This window comes from Taudactylus pleione, unplaced genomic scaffold (genome assembly GCF_031769625.1).
Source record: "Taudactylus pleione unplaced genomic scaffold, aTauple2 ptg000506l, whole genome shotgun sequence".
Taxonomy (NCBI): domain Eukaryota; kingdom Metazoa; phylum Chordata; class Amphibia; order Anura; family Myobatrachidae; genus Taudactylus; species Taudactylus pleione.
The window spans coordinates 1,943,448-1,959,013 of record NW_028284908.1 but is presented as its reverse complement, the minus strand read 5'-3'; the positions used below and the strand labels follow the sequence as shown (position 1 = coordinate 1,959,013).

General features: G+C 44.5%; 1 protein-coding gene across 2 annotated transcripts in view; it reads left to right on the top strand.

Annotated features, from left to right (window-relative positions):
- Positions 1-15,566, top strand: part of AK5 (adenylate kinase 5) — a 242,277-nt gene that overhangs the window by 19,276 nt on the left and 207,435 nt on the right. For both annotated transcript variants that reach the window (XM_088450068.1, XM_088450069.1), the window contains exon 2: positions 14,917-15,103. In XM_088450068.1, coding sequence (XP_088306194.1) covers positions 14,917-15,103 — 187 coding nt within the window. The remainder of the gene's footprint in view (positions 1-14,916; positions 15,104-15,566) is intronic.

Below are 15,566 nucleotides of genomic sequence, written 5' to 3'. Positions count from 1 at the left end.
GGGGCAGAACTATGGGAGACAATGGAGGCGCCTGCCGCCAGGCCCCAGCACTGAAGGGCCACCTCCTCCATTGCCCACAATATATTCACCCCACTTAGGTCTGTAGTGTACCGTTACAGCCGCTCAATACATGGCACCTCTTCCTGGCACCTGAGAAGCCGCCATACACTAGTGGAGAGCTCCATGTCAGACCATCAGCTGCCGCCTCCGTCTGTCTATAGCCTGTCCCTACTCATTGGTGTGTCCTCAGCAGCTACTTTGTCAGTGTAACACGTCCGGCGCCCCCCTCACCCACAACTCTCTGTCTCACTCCTCCATACAGTGTCAGCGGTTGTGATGGAGGGGCACCAAATAAGAACTTCTGGGATGAACTTACGCCACTGTGTGGCACAATAGGAATTGGAGCCACTATAGTGTGGCATACAATGAACTTGTGGCACAGCAATGTGGCATAACTTGAACAGGAGAGCACTGTAATGTGGCACAATAGGAACAGGGGGCACTGTATGTAATAATATGACTTGGGGGTACTGTATGGCATAATGTGTACTGGCAGCACTACAATGTGACGTAATGTGCACTAGGATGCTACAACAGATCATAAAATAGATTAGGACACTACTATGGGGCATAACATTAATTAGGGCACTACTATGGGGCATAACATTAATTAGGGCACTAGTAGGAGGCATAACATTAATTAGGGCACTACTATGGGGCATAACATTAATTAGGGCACTAGTAGGAGGCATAACATTAATTAGGGCACTACTATGGGGCATAACATTAATTAGGGCACTACTAGGAGGCATAACATTAATTAGGGCACTACTATAGGGCATAACATTAATTAGGGCACTACTAGGAGGCATAACATTAATTAGGGCACTACTATGGGGCATAACATTAATTAGGGCACTACTATGGGGCATAACATTAATTAGGGCACTACTATGGGGCATAACATTAATTAGGGCACTACTATGGGGCATAACATTAATTAGGGCACTACTATGAGGCATAACATTAATTAGGGCACTACTATGAGGCATAACATTAATTAGGGCACTACTAGGAGGCATAACATTAATTAGGGCACTACTAGGAGGCATAACATTAATTAGGGCACTACTAGGAGGCATAACATTAATTAGGGCGCTACTAGGAGGCATAACATTAATTAGGGCGCTACTATGAGGCATAACATTAATTAGGGCGCTACTATGAGGCATAACATTAATTAGGGCGCTACTATGAGGCATAACATTAATTAGGGCACTACTATGGGGCATAACATTAATTAGGGCACTACTATGAGGCATAACATTAATTAGGGCACTACTATGGGGCATAACATTAATTAGGGCACTACTATGGGGCATAACATTAATTAGGGCACTACTATGGGGCATAACATTAATTAGGGCACTACTATGGGGCATAACATTAATTAGGGCACTACTATGAGGCATAACATTAATTAGGGCACTACTATGAGGCATAACATTAATTAGGGCACTACTATGGGGCATAACATTAATTAGGGCACTACTATGAGGCATAACATTAATTAGGGCACTACTATGGGGCATAACATTAATTAGGGCACTACTAGGAGGCATAACATTAATTAGGGCACTACTATGAGGCATAACATTAATTAGGGCACTATTAGGAGGCATAACATTAATTAGGGCACTACTATGAGGCATAACATTAATTAGGGCACTACTATGAGGCATAACATTAATTAGGGCACTACTATGAGGCATAACATTAATTAGGGCACTACTATGGGGCATAACATTAATTAGGGCACTACTATGGGGCATAACATTAATTAGGGCACTACTATGGGGCATAACATTAATTAGGGCACTACTATGAGGCATAACATTAATTAGGGCACTACTATGAGGCATAACATTAATTAGGGCACTACTATGAGGCATAACATTAATTAGGGCACTACTATGGGGCATAACATTAATTAGGGCACTACTATGGGGCATAACATTAATTAGGGCACTACTATGAGGCATAACATTAATTAGGGCACTACTATGAGGCATAACATTAATTAGGGCACTACTATGAGGCATAACATTAATTAGGGCACTACTATGAGGCATAACATTAATTTGGGCACTACTATGGGGCATAACATTAATTAGGGCACTACTATGGTTCATAAAATAGATTAGGACTCTAATATGAGGCATAACATTAATTAGGGCACTACTATGGGGCATAACATTAATTAGGGCACTACTATGGGGCATAACATTAATTAGGGCACTACTATGGGGCATAACATTAATTAGGGCACTACTATGAGGCATAACATTAATTAGGGCACTACTATGGGGCATAACATTAATTAGGACACTACTATGGGGCATAACATTAATTAGGGCACTACTATGGGGCATAAAATGAATTGCTTCTAGCGGTGTCACTCTAGAAGCATTGAAACTGGGGCCCCTTCAAAATGTTGCTATGGGGCCAAGAAAGGTCTGGCTACACCCCTGCACACAGCCCTATTTGGTCCGATACATTCTTCAGTTCTGCACTTGTTTGTGTCATAACCCTATTTGGTAGTCAGACCCTTACACGACCACCGGGTTCGAATATGGTGAAGACAGTATTCCATATCATACGGAACTTATGACGCTCTCTTCCGCTTCTCGAGGATATAGGCATTCATTTTGTTCTAGATTCTGTCCATTACTGTTTGTTTATTATATAGAATGCAGCCTCTTATGATGTTCTGGATTATCGCTATTATTTTTCTATGCAGGTGTACATTATGCAAACTACCTGCATGAATCCAGGTGGCCAGATGTAAGACAAGACCACATGTACTCAGTCCTGAGACTGCAAGTATACTGTCACCTGGTTGCAGGGCATTATGGGCCTGACACATCAGTTGTCAGTCTAAGAGGGGAAATCACGCAGGCACGCTATTGTATGTCAGCCCTTCCTGCGGTGTCAGTCGTGTGGCTCGCAGGGGTGTGCTGTAGCCATTTCCAAAACAACAGTTTGCTTACAGGGGTATCCATACTCTCCATTTTCAGTGTCCTGGGTCTGTGGCTCAAGACTCATGGTACCTACCCCTGGTCTTGAACTTAAGGATTATGATATACAGAAGGAGTGAAGGTAGCGCTCGTATTAAAGATCCTAAAGAGATGGCTGCCTCTAGAGGAAAAAAATTAGGGGCTCACCTTCCCTAATAACCTATATAGAATAAAAAGAATCCTCTGGCGCCTCCTATAGGCCCCGTAAAAAGAAATAATGCAGAATCGAATATATAGAATATATAAAAATAATGTGATTTATTGAATGAATAAAAATGCACTAGTGATCGTATAAAAATAGACATACTGACCTACAACATTAAACAGAGAAAAACAAGACAAACATGCAAATATATCAGGAGATAGATACGCTATTAAGCGAATTACTCTATTCTCCTATGTTGATCTAGAATGGTGGTGAATAACTGATTCTCCTTAAAATGGATGATTCCCCTTATGGATATAATTCCACATCGATGTGTAGGTAAATCACCATATGTGGGGTAATGTCTCCAAATAAAATCCAAAGCAAAGTAGTAGTCAGTAGGATGGTTTGTCGGCAAACTTAAGGGTACCTTCTACTCTGCAGATGTACATCCAGGTCCCCTCCACTGTCATCAACGCGTTCTGCCTGTAATTAGGCCTCTTCAGGATGCTATGTGGCTCTTGCTCCTACTGCCTTATATACTCTGCTTCCTGTCCCGCCCTGCTGAGTTTACTTCCGGTCCACACGGCGTCATCGTCACTTCCGCTTCCCGCTCGACCGCTCTCCACTCACTTACGGTCGGTGGAGTCCGTGTCCTAACGTCACTTCCGTTGTATTTGGCGATGTTCTCATCTGGCATCGTCATATCCTGTAAGGGGTTGCCAGGGGATAAGATGGCCGCGCATGATCGCTACCTGTCCATCTTTTCAGTTCATCTTTTATGGTTCATAGCACTGTAGCTTTCATTTCATAAAGGGGCCTATATCTCCTGATTGGTGAGGTCGTAATAATTAGCCAATATGTGTATTAGTCCAGAAATAATTAGATAAGAAGATTATAAGTACAAAAACTACATGAAACATATACAAACAGGCAACAAACATGACAAACTAACATGAAATAAAAATAAAAAAATTAAGATATTATCTATCAGGGCAATATATTGTTTTTTTATTTTTAAAAGGAAAAAAAAAATGGGAGAAAGGGAACAGAATCTCAAATGATCTTCATAGCGATATTGTAGCTAGAACTTATATCTTCAAAAAGGGCGCTAACTCAAAATCAATGTTGAGGCCCTTGGGTTGTAATGTTCCTAATTCGAAGATTATTCTGGTCTCTTCTTTTAATAGATTGTCATTGAGATTCCCTCCTCTCCATGGTACCGTTACTTGTTTTAACCGTACAAAAAATAATTTTGAGGGATCGCTGTTGTGTTTATTCCGAAAGTGTTTAGATACTCTATGATTCTCCTTTTTATTCTTAATATTGTTTAAATGCTCATTTACACGTGTAGATAATTTCCGTATCGTCTTCCCTATGTATTGATATCCACAAGGGCAAAATACTAGATAGATGATTCCTTTTGAATCACATGTCATTTTATGTTTGATCTTAAAGTCTTTTTTTGTGGTGTAGGATATAACATTCTGAATAGGTTTAGTGGTATTGCTCTTGGTCTTTTTGCATGCGCTACATCTTCCACATTTATAGAAACCTGGGACATTCCCCTGCAGCCATGTATTGCTTTCTTCCTTTTCCTTATGGATGTAGCTCTTAACCAGAGTGTTTCTTATAGTTGGAGCCCTCCTATATATAATCCTTGGTATTGTTGGTAAAAATGGACTTAGTTCCTCATCTGCTTTTAGTACATGCCAATGTTTTCTGAGAGACTTTTCTAGAAGTTTACTCTGTCCTGAAAAATCTGTAATGAACATAAAATTTTCTTCATTAGTCATCTGTTTTTTCTCTTTATATTGTAAAAGAGTATTTCTCTCTAGACGGTGAACTTCTTCTCGATCTTTCTCCAATTTCTCTCTATCATAATTTGTATCTTCAAATTGTTGGATGAGAAGTTTTGACTGTTCGTCCCAATCTTCTTTTCTCAAGCAATTTCTTCTTACTCTCTTTAATTGTCCTTTTGGGATGTTGGTTATCCATTTGTGATGATGGTTACTGTTAGCATTGAGGTAACTATTACAGTCAACCGGTTTTGAGAAGGTCTTAGTCTCAACTTTGTTATTTTTAATGAAGATGGTGAGATCCAAGAAGTTGATCTCCGTTTTACTGATTTCGCTGGTAAATTCTAAATTGTCATTGTTCTGATTGATGGTGGAGATAAATTCTTCCAATAATGTTCTTTCTCCATCCCATATAATGATAATGTCATCAATATAACGTGCCCACAAAATAAGATTTTTATGGTAGATGTTATTCGTCCAGATTGCTTCCTTCTCCCACTGCGCCAAAAAAAGATTAGCATATGATGGCGCAAAAACAGTCCCCATCGCTGTTCCTCTCTTTTGGATGTAGAATCTATAATTAAACCAAAAAAATTATGTGTGAGGATGAATAGTATCCCCTCCAGAATGTATTCAATTTGTGTGCATTTAACTCTGAATCATCTTCTAGGATCTTCCTCACGTTTCTACAGCCTTTATCATGTCCTATACACGTGTAGAGGGACTTGACGTCACATGTAGCTAGAATGTATGACTCCTGCCACTCGATAGTCTGTATTATCTCCAATACTTGTGTCGTGTCCTTTATATACCCACGTTGTCGTTTCACTATAGGTTGCAGGAATTGATCGATATACTTAGATAGATTCGATGTCAATGAATTAATTCCTGCTACTATTGGTCTCCCCAGGGGTTTTCTTGGATCCTTATGTAACTTGGGGAGATGGTAGAGTACTGGTATCTTCGGGCATTTGGGGTACAGATATTCAAATTCCTTTTTGGTTAATATTTTGTTATCCTTCCCCTTTTTTAAGAACTCACATAAATCTCTGGAGAAGATACATGTTGGATCATTTTCCAAAAGTTCGTAGCGCATGCAAAAAGACCAAGAGCAATACCACTAAACCTATTCAGATTGTTATATCCTACACCACAAAAAAAGACTTTAAGATCAAACATAAAATGACATGTGATTCAAAAGGAATCATCTATCTAGTATCTTGCCCTTGTGGATATCAATACATAGGGAAGACGATACGGAAATTATCTACACGTGTAAATGAGCATTTAAACAATATTAAGAATAAAAAGGAGAATCATAGTGTATCTAAACACTTTTGGGATAAACACAACAGTGATCCCTCAAAATTATTTTTTGTAGGGTTAAAACAAGTAACGGTACCATGGAGAGGAGGGAATCTCAATGACAATCTATTAAAAGAAGAGACCAGAATAATCTTCGAATTAGGAACATTACAACCCAAGGGCCTCAACATTGATTTTGAGTTAGCGCCCTTTTTGAAGATATAAGTTCTAGCTACAATATCGCTATGAAGATCATTTGAGATTCTGTTCCCTTTCTCCCATTTTTTTTTTTCCTTTTAAAAATAAAAAAACGATATATTGCCCTGATAGATAATATCTTAATTTTTTTATTTTTATTTCATGTTAGTTTGTCATGTTTGTTGCCTGTTTGTATATGTTTTATGTCGTTTTTGTACTTATAATCTTCTTATCTAATTATTTCTGGACTAATACACATATTGGCTAATTATTACGACCTCACCAATCAGGAGATATAGGCCCCTTTATGAAATGAAAGCTACAGTGCTATGAACCATAAAAGATGAACTGGAAAGATGGACAGGTAGCGATCATGCGCGGCCATCTTATCTCCTGGCAATCCCTTACAGGATATGACGATGCCAGATGAGAACATCGCCGAATACAACGGAAGTGACGTTAGGACCCGGACTCCGCCGACCGGAAGTGAGTGGAGAGCGGTCGAGCGGGAAGCGGAAGTGACGATGATGCCGCGTGGACCGGGAGTAAACTCAGCAGTGCAGGACAGGAAGCAGAGTATATAAGGCAGTAGGAGCAAGAGCCACATACCATCCTGAAGAAGCCTAATTACAGGCGAAACGCGTTGATGACAGTGGAGGGGACCTGGATGTACATCTGCAGAGTAGAAGGTACCCTTAAGTTTGCCGGCAAACCATCCTACTGACTACTACTTTGCTTTGGATTTTATTTGGAGACATTACCCCACATATGGTGATTTACCTACACATCGATGTGGAATTATATCCATAAGGGGAATCATCCATTTTAAGGAGAATCAGTTATTCACCACCATTCTAGATCAACATAGGAGAATAGAGTAATTCGCTTAATAGCGTATCTATCTCCTGATATATTTGCATGTTTGTCTTGTTTTTCTATGTTTAATGTTGTAAGTCAGTATGTCTATTTTTATACGATCACTGGTGCATTTTTATTCATTCAATAAATCACATTATTTTTATATATTCTATATATTCGATTCTGCATGATTTCTTTTTACGGGGCCTATAGGAGGCGCCAGAGGATTCTTTTTATTCTACTTGAAATTAAGGAGCCTGCAAAGAGGGGTTTGCAGTTCTGTTCCGGACAAGCAGTGACTGGTCGTCCTTTAACTAGTGGGTGTGGGGCTCCTGCCCATATCGCCCTGTACTACTCCCTGAGGGCTAAGGGGTCGATTCAGACCCGGACGCTAAGCTGCGCTCTCTCGCTGCCAAAATGGTCCGGGTATGCAAATTCCGCAATCGCACTGTCTGGTGTAAGGACGCCCTCTATGTCTCAGAGAGCGATGGCAGAGGCAGAGTGAGCGCACGCCGGTATAAAGACGCCCACTTTTCTTTCTTAGCACACGTCATCTCCAGGAAGTGTACGATTAATCAGAACCATCGAGAGCCATTGGAGCTGCACGCAGCGCTTGAAGTAGACCCTACCCCGCCGCAAGCACTGCGATCACTGCTGACTGAAATACAACCTGGTGACGTGTACAAGGACTCATCTTTGCTAATTATGCGCACCCATAACACTCTGTTTTGACAACCAGACCTTCCTGCGTTTGCATCGCCCCTGCCCCTTTCACAAGCACCTTCCCCTGTTACCACCCACAAACGGCGCTATCTGTCACTCAAAGTAGCGCTCAGGCTTTGTGTCAAGAGCGCACGATTCCCGATCGCAATGACTGGTTTGCGCACGCGCTCTGTGATGCATGCACAGACGGGCGACAATCGCCCATAGCGTGCGTCCGCGGCTTAGCGTCCGGGTCTGAATCGGGCCCTAAGTTCTCTGGTCTTTGAGCACACCTTCTGTCCCTGGCCGACCAGTTAAGCCATGTCTTTATCCCTTAGGATGTAGCCTGAGCGTTATTTTTCTGACCTTCTGGGACGATTATTTTGGTACTTTGGGGCAGAGGCCCTGATTCAGAGCCGGACGTTCTGACAGAGCGCTCGCTCTGAATCAGGGCGTCTTTTTTTTTTTTTTAATGGAGCGGCCTCCAGGCCGCTCGCATTGCTGTGGGTTGTGGTAGGGTCTCGTGGCTGCAAGCCCCAGAGAGCTTTCGGCTCAAACAGAGCCGAAAGGCCGCCCCCAAACGGTAGGCGTTCCCATGCGCTGGGCAGCCACCCCCCCGGCTCGCCCACCAAAGGGGGGTGCTGTCACTCAACATTGACAGCACGCCCCCTTTGGTGCGAGACCCGGAGCGACGGATTGTCAGCTCCGTCGTTTGCATGTGCTCTGGGCCACCATAGACCCGGTTGCGAGCGCTCAGCGCTTGCGACCAGGTCTGAATCAGGCCCAGAGTTTTAAGTCTTGTGCACCCTGGACAGTTGGACACCATTGCTTATGCAGGCCACTCCCATTGCTGGGCTTGTCTTTGCGGGTGAGCCCTTCTATTCAGTGTAGGGAGGATAGAGACTTGGCTGTATATATGGGCCTGCCTTGTGTCGCATCTGTTTATGGTCGAGTTAACACTTCCAAGGCTGAATGACTGTCTACCATTGTGAATATCAAGGTTCCCGACTCTTTTCCAGCATGTGGCTCCTTCAGGGGGTTTGCTTCAGATATACGTTCTCCTGATGTTTACGTTTCACTCTTCCTCTCGGGCTTCCCAAAGCCGTTTTTCTATGGAGCCTTTTGTTAGCTCCTAGACCTGGTGACTGTGCTCCTGTGCACCTTTCCCTAGACTCAGTAGCTAGCTAGGCTGATCTGTTGGGACAGCGCTAAAAGGACCTCATTCAGAGTCTCTCGCTAGATGGGATCGCTCACCCCCAGCGTATGCAAATTTGTCAAAGTGACGCCACAAGAAGCGATCGCTCGCCAAGGCATAAGCATGCCCACCATGTCTTAGCGAGCGACCAGTGTATGCCCAATCGCACAGGCAGAGCCGCCCACCAGCACACGTCATCTCCAGGAAGTGTATTAAAACATCGAGGACAATCAGAAGCGATCGCAGCGCTTGTGGTTGCCTTACCCTACCACAAGCACTGCGAGGACTTCAGTGTAAAAAACCAGCATGTGACGTGTACTATGACGCTGCCTGTTAATTATGCACGCCTCTAAAACGGCGTTGAAACACTCAGGCTCGCCTGCGTTCGCACCTCCTCTCCCCCGTTATCAGTGTCCTGCCCCTGTTACCACCCACAAACGGCCTCTCCTGTCACTCTTTTCACTGGGCTGCCTTTGCTGGGCGAGCGAGCGGCCTGCGATCGCACAGAGTAGTTCGCGCACGCGCAGAATGAAGCTTGCGCATGCGCGTATGCAAACCATCTGGCCGCTTGCGAGCGCACAGCGCTAGCGAGAGACTCTGAATGAGGTCCATAGTTTGCTATGATGGTTAGTTTGTGTGCGTCCCTTGTCACTTCGCTATTTCAGCTTTTATTTTTTTGTAAAGGCAGCTCAGCGGCACTCTACCATTGTCTCTCCTTTCTTTGTTGCGGGGAAAGTTGATGCTGGGTATTCGGTTGTCAGGTCGCATTTCTGCATTTTAGGGTCTTTCCCGAAATATCTGGATATATACCACTCTTGGGTGCTTTGATCTATGCACGCCTTGGCGCGTGTGTGCAATTAACCACCCAAGGCGTGTGCATATCAGAATGTAACACTCAAGAGCGGTAAATCTATTTTCTAAAATGGCCCCTGTTGTGACGAAATAGTTCAGAATATGCTGTTTAATTTAAATTATTTTGAATGAAATGAATACACATTTAACTGGATAACAGTGTAAGTGAATAAAACAGTTGAACATTGAATAGGCTGTTTAAGCAGTTGACTGTTATAAGTGTGGTTCATTTTGGGGGAAAAAATTATCAGTGAATTATACTGGCAGGAAGTGCTTAATGCTTCTTCAGGGCCAAGGCCGGCATGTCCCCTCACTGTGTGCTGTGCTGGAATAGCTGCTCAGGTAAATCCTGATCCAGGGCCTGATTCAGAGACGGACGCTCTGAATCAGGGCGTTTTTTTTTTTTTTTTGTGGCGGCCTCCTGACCACCCACAGCTATAGCAAGCGGCCAGGTTGTTGGTCGCGATGGTCAAGACTATTGCGACCATCGGGCTTGCAACGAGACCCTTGTGGTAGGGTCTCGTGGCTGCAAGCCCCAGAGAGCTTCTGGCTCTAACAGAGCCGGAAGCTCTCCCACTGACATCACTGGTGATGTCAGTGGGGCCGTCCACAAACGGCAGGCGTTCGCTTGGGAACGCCTCCATTTGTGCAGCCACCCCCCGGCTATGCAAACCAAACGGGGCGAGCTGTCAATCACCATCAATAGCTCGCCCCCTTTGGGGCGAGACCGGGAGCGACGGAGAACCCGTCTGATAGCCGGGTCTCGCGCATGCGCATGACAGAGCGGGCTCCGTTGTGCGTATGCCCAGTGGGCAAATATAGACCCGGTTGCGAGCGCTCAGCGCTTGCGACCGGGTCTGAATCAGGGCCTAAGTACTTTGAATAGATCATCATTTGTACCAGTCATCTTTGGTGATTGATGTTAGGCGCTTTGAGTTATGTAGTAATGTTTCTGTCAGAAATGTGTATTTCAGTGAGACAGCAATGTGCTGCTTTTCTTTGAGCAGTGTGTCTGTAAGAGATGTTATTGTTTAAACTTGTGGAGTAATACAGGTGTGGCTTTGTGATGGGATTTTGATGACAGTGGAAAATCAGGCGTGAGGTCATTAGGAAATAATGCATAGGATCTAGGACCTCATTCAGAGTCGGTCGTTGCGGCCGCACGGTCGTAAGGTAAAAGGGTTCGTATATGCAAATGAAGCGCTTGCAAGTTGCGTCGTTAAGATGGGAACGTTAGCTGGACGAGCGAGGGGAGGATGCGGCCGTAAGACTACAAAAACGCCCCCTTCTCGTTCCCATTACACGTCATCTCCGGGCATATAAGGATTAATCGAGACCATCGGGAACCATCGGAGCTGGTCGTAGACCTTAAGGTTGACCATACCCTCTCTTAAGCACTACGATCAAGTCAGTGTAAAATCCTCCAATGTCACATGTGCCATGACGCTATTTAGTTAATTATGCACTCCCATAAAATGCCGTTTGCATAGTCAGGCACGCCTGCGTTCGGATCTCCACTCCCCCGTTCACAAGCACCTTCCCCTGTTACCTCCCACAAACGCCTCATTCTGTCACTCAAACTAACGACCTGGCCAAGTTGAAGGAGTGAGAAATTTCTGATCGTAATAGCTAGTCTGCGCACGCGCATTGCGAATTTTACGCATGCGCAGTTTAGCGAACATCGGTGGCGTACGACCGTGCGGCCGTAACGACCGACTCTGAATGAGGTCCCTAGTGTGTCCAATCATGTTGGTGGTATTTCTCTCATTATACCACACCATTATATATACACATATATATCAGGGCCAAAACTAGGGGGGGCTAAGGGCAGAGGCTGTCGGGAGGCCAGGTTACTGCTCTTGTGGGTTTGGAGTCGCATCTCGGCCTTGAGAGGCACATAGACACCGTCAGTCTAATGTGGTGCCAGTCGCAAGCCAATCAGTGCTCGCGGACCGGCAGCCAATTGGTTCGCGAGCGGCGCCACATTACAATGATGGCAGTACTGACAGTTCCCCAGCGTGTGACTGCCCCGTCCCGCGCCACTACGAGCTCACCCACCGCCCGGGCCCTGGCAGGTAAGAGAAGGGAGATGGAGCCTTATTGTGGCATAATGTGTAAGGGGCATTACTGTGGCATAATGTGTAAGGGGCCTTACTGTGGCATAATGTGTAAGGGACATTACAGTGGCATAATGTGTAAGGGGCCTTACGGTGGCATAATGTGTAAGGGGCATTATGGTGGCATAATGTGTAAGGGGCATTACGGTGGCATAATGTGTAAGGGGCCTTCACGGTGGCATAATGTGTAAGGGGCATTACGGTGGCATAATGTGTAAGGGGCATTACGGTGGCATAATGTGTAAGGGGAATTACGGTGGCATAATGTGTATGGGGCATTACTGTGGCATAATGTGTAAGGAGCATTACTGTGGCATAATGTGTAAGGGGCATTACTGTGACATAATGTGTAAGGGGCATTAAGGTGGCATAATGTGTAAGGGGCCTTACTGTGGCATAATGTATATGGGGCATTACTGTGGCTTAATGAATAAGGGGCGTTTCTGTGGTTTAATGTATAAGAGGCATTACTGTGGCAGAATGTGTTGTAAGGGGCATTACTGTGTTTCATAATGTGTTGTATGGGACATTACTGTGGCATAATGAGTTAAGAGGGGCTTTACTGTGTTTCATAATGTGTTGTATGGGACATTACTGTGGCATAATGTGTTATAAGGGCCATTACTGTTGCATAATGTGTTATAATGGTCATTTAATGTGTGGCATAATGTGTTATAAGGGGCATTACTGTGTCACAAAACCACACACCCTTTTCATCCTCTATGTTGTATTTTTTCTTTTCTTTTTTTTTTTTTTGGGGGGGGGGGGGGCGCATCACATTATGGCCTTGCCCAGGGTGACAAAAATCCTACCTTCGGCCCTGTATATATATATATAAAATAAAATACTAGCTGTTGCCCCCACCACTTATGCCAACAGTGCCTCCACCTACCACAGTAGTACCTAGAAACCCCCCTGACATTCTCGAGAGCAGACACCATGTTATTAAGCCCGGCCCCCTCGTGGCAAAATGGCGCGATACGCGGGTTAATAAGGATTCTATTAGAATCGCGTCATTTGGCTCCGCCCCCTCTCAATTGACCCGCAAATCGCTGCATTTTCCCGCTAGGGGGAGGAGCCTAATGACATGGTACCAGCCTGCCAGGTCCCGACCCCGCAGCTCCATCAAGGCAAGTGTAATGCATGTGTGACATATGTGTGCGTGTGTGTAAGGTATGTGTGACATATGTATGTATGTGTGTACATATATGTATATGTGTGTGTATATATGTATATGTGCGTGTGTGTGGAAACCCCCCTGGAAAAATCCTCCGTTTGCCCCTGTACCACTCACACCAATGTCACTGTGTGCCCTGTGCACAGACTGCTATGCAGCCTATCCTATTCATGTGACTGGGGGCACGAAGCACCTCTCCCTTACCGGCCAGGGGCATAGTGCCACACCTATCTCTTGCATTGGTGATGTCATTACATATTGTTGTTGTTGATGGAGATGAGACACACAGTTCAGGTTATTTCTAGGAGTTTCCACAACACAATGATGTTTTTCAACCAACTTGGAATGGACAGACACAGTGTTCTTATTATATAAGTATAGATGTGGTTCATTACTGCCTCACAGCACTGAGGTCATGGGTTCACTTCCCACAATGACCCTAGCTGTGTGGAGTTTGTATATTCTCCCTGTGCTGGCGTGGGTTTCCTCCGTGTGCTCCGGTTTCCTCCCACACTCCAAAAATATACTGGTAGGCTAATTGGCTCCTGACAAAAATTAACCCTAGTGTGTATGTGTGTGAGCGCGTAATAGGGAATATAGGACCTCATTCAGAGGCGGTCGCACGGGAGCGATAGGTCGCACCCAAAGTGATCGAGAATATGCAAAACGAGCGCTCAGTCGCAACGCACATCGTAAGCGCGGAAACACCCACAACAATGAAAGCACACCCCTATCTCTACGGCCTAATTCAGAGTCGGTCACAGGCGGCAACCTACGTCGTCACGATTAACACCTGTTACATTGTTAATTCCCTACAAACATCGGTTGAGGCAGAAACCATCGCCAGCACTCGCAATGCTTAAGGTAGACCGTGGGCCACCCTTAGCTCTGCGAGCAGTAGCGTCGTTATTGCAACGAGATGACGTGTGTGATGACTCGCTCAGTGATATATGCACGCCCTTAAAATGCCCTTTTTAAGGTCAACCACGCCTGCCTCCGTACCACCACACCCCCGATCACAAGCACCTTCCCCTGTAACCACCCACAAACGGCACGACATGTCAATCACAGCTACGACCTCGTAGTGACTAGCGAGCAAGAGGATTGCGGTCGGGAAGACAGGCTTGTGCACGCGCACTGCCATGTACACGCATGCGCAGTTGAAAAAAACATTGCTCGCTACGACAAATCGCTCAGTGCGACCGCCTCTGAATGAGGTCCATAGAGTGTAAGCTCCACTGGGGCAGAGACGGATGTGAATGGGCAAATATTTTCTGTAAAGCGCTGCGGAATATGTGTGCGCTATATAAATAACTGGTAATAATAATAATAATATACTTTCCTTGTATATCTGTATCTCACAGCTAGAAGGACAATATGTCATTTCTGGTGTTAATCTTCATGTTACAGTAGCAGCAACACTTGCAGATTAAAATGAATCAACCTCATATAAATTGCATTCACACTGTATGTTTTATCCCAACATTTCAGGGGCTTCTGAATGGAATCATGTATTACAGACCTGATGATCCTGTGGATTACTTGGAAAACTGTTTACAAAAAGTGAGGGAGCTGGGAGGATCCGAGAAGGTGAAGTGGGACACGTTTGTGGGACCGGACAAGAGGAACTTACCTCCACTCAATGGTGGACAATCTCGAAGATCCTTCTACAGGAATGGTAATTCTTATCATGATATCATATGAAATTTATTTTTAAAGAGCTGCCAACATCTGACCAACACCCTCTTTCACCAGGGAGCTCTTAATTAGCTGCTAATTATGGGTCTCCTGGGTGCCCTTCCCATACATAACCTGACTTCAGTCATAGGCACAGGATGACGTAAAAGTGTTATTGCTGGACTGCTTATAGCATCCTACTCCATAGAGGACTATGTATAGCATTCTGTACCATAGAGGACTATGTATAGCATCCTACTCCATAGAGGACTATGTATAGCATCCTGTACCATAGAGGACTATGTACAGCATCCTACTCCATAGAGGACTATGTATAGCATTCTGTACCATAGAGGACTATGTATAGCATCCTACTCCATAGAGGACTATGTATAGCATTCTGTATCATAGAGGACTATGTATAGCATTCTGTATCATAGAGGACTATGTCTAGCATCCTACTC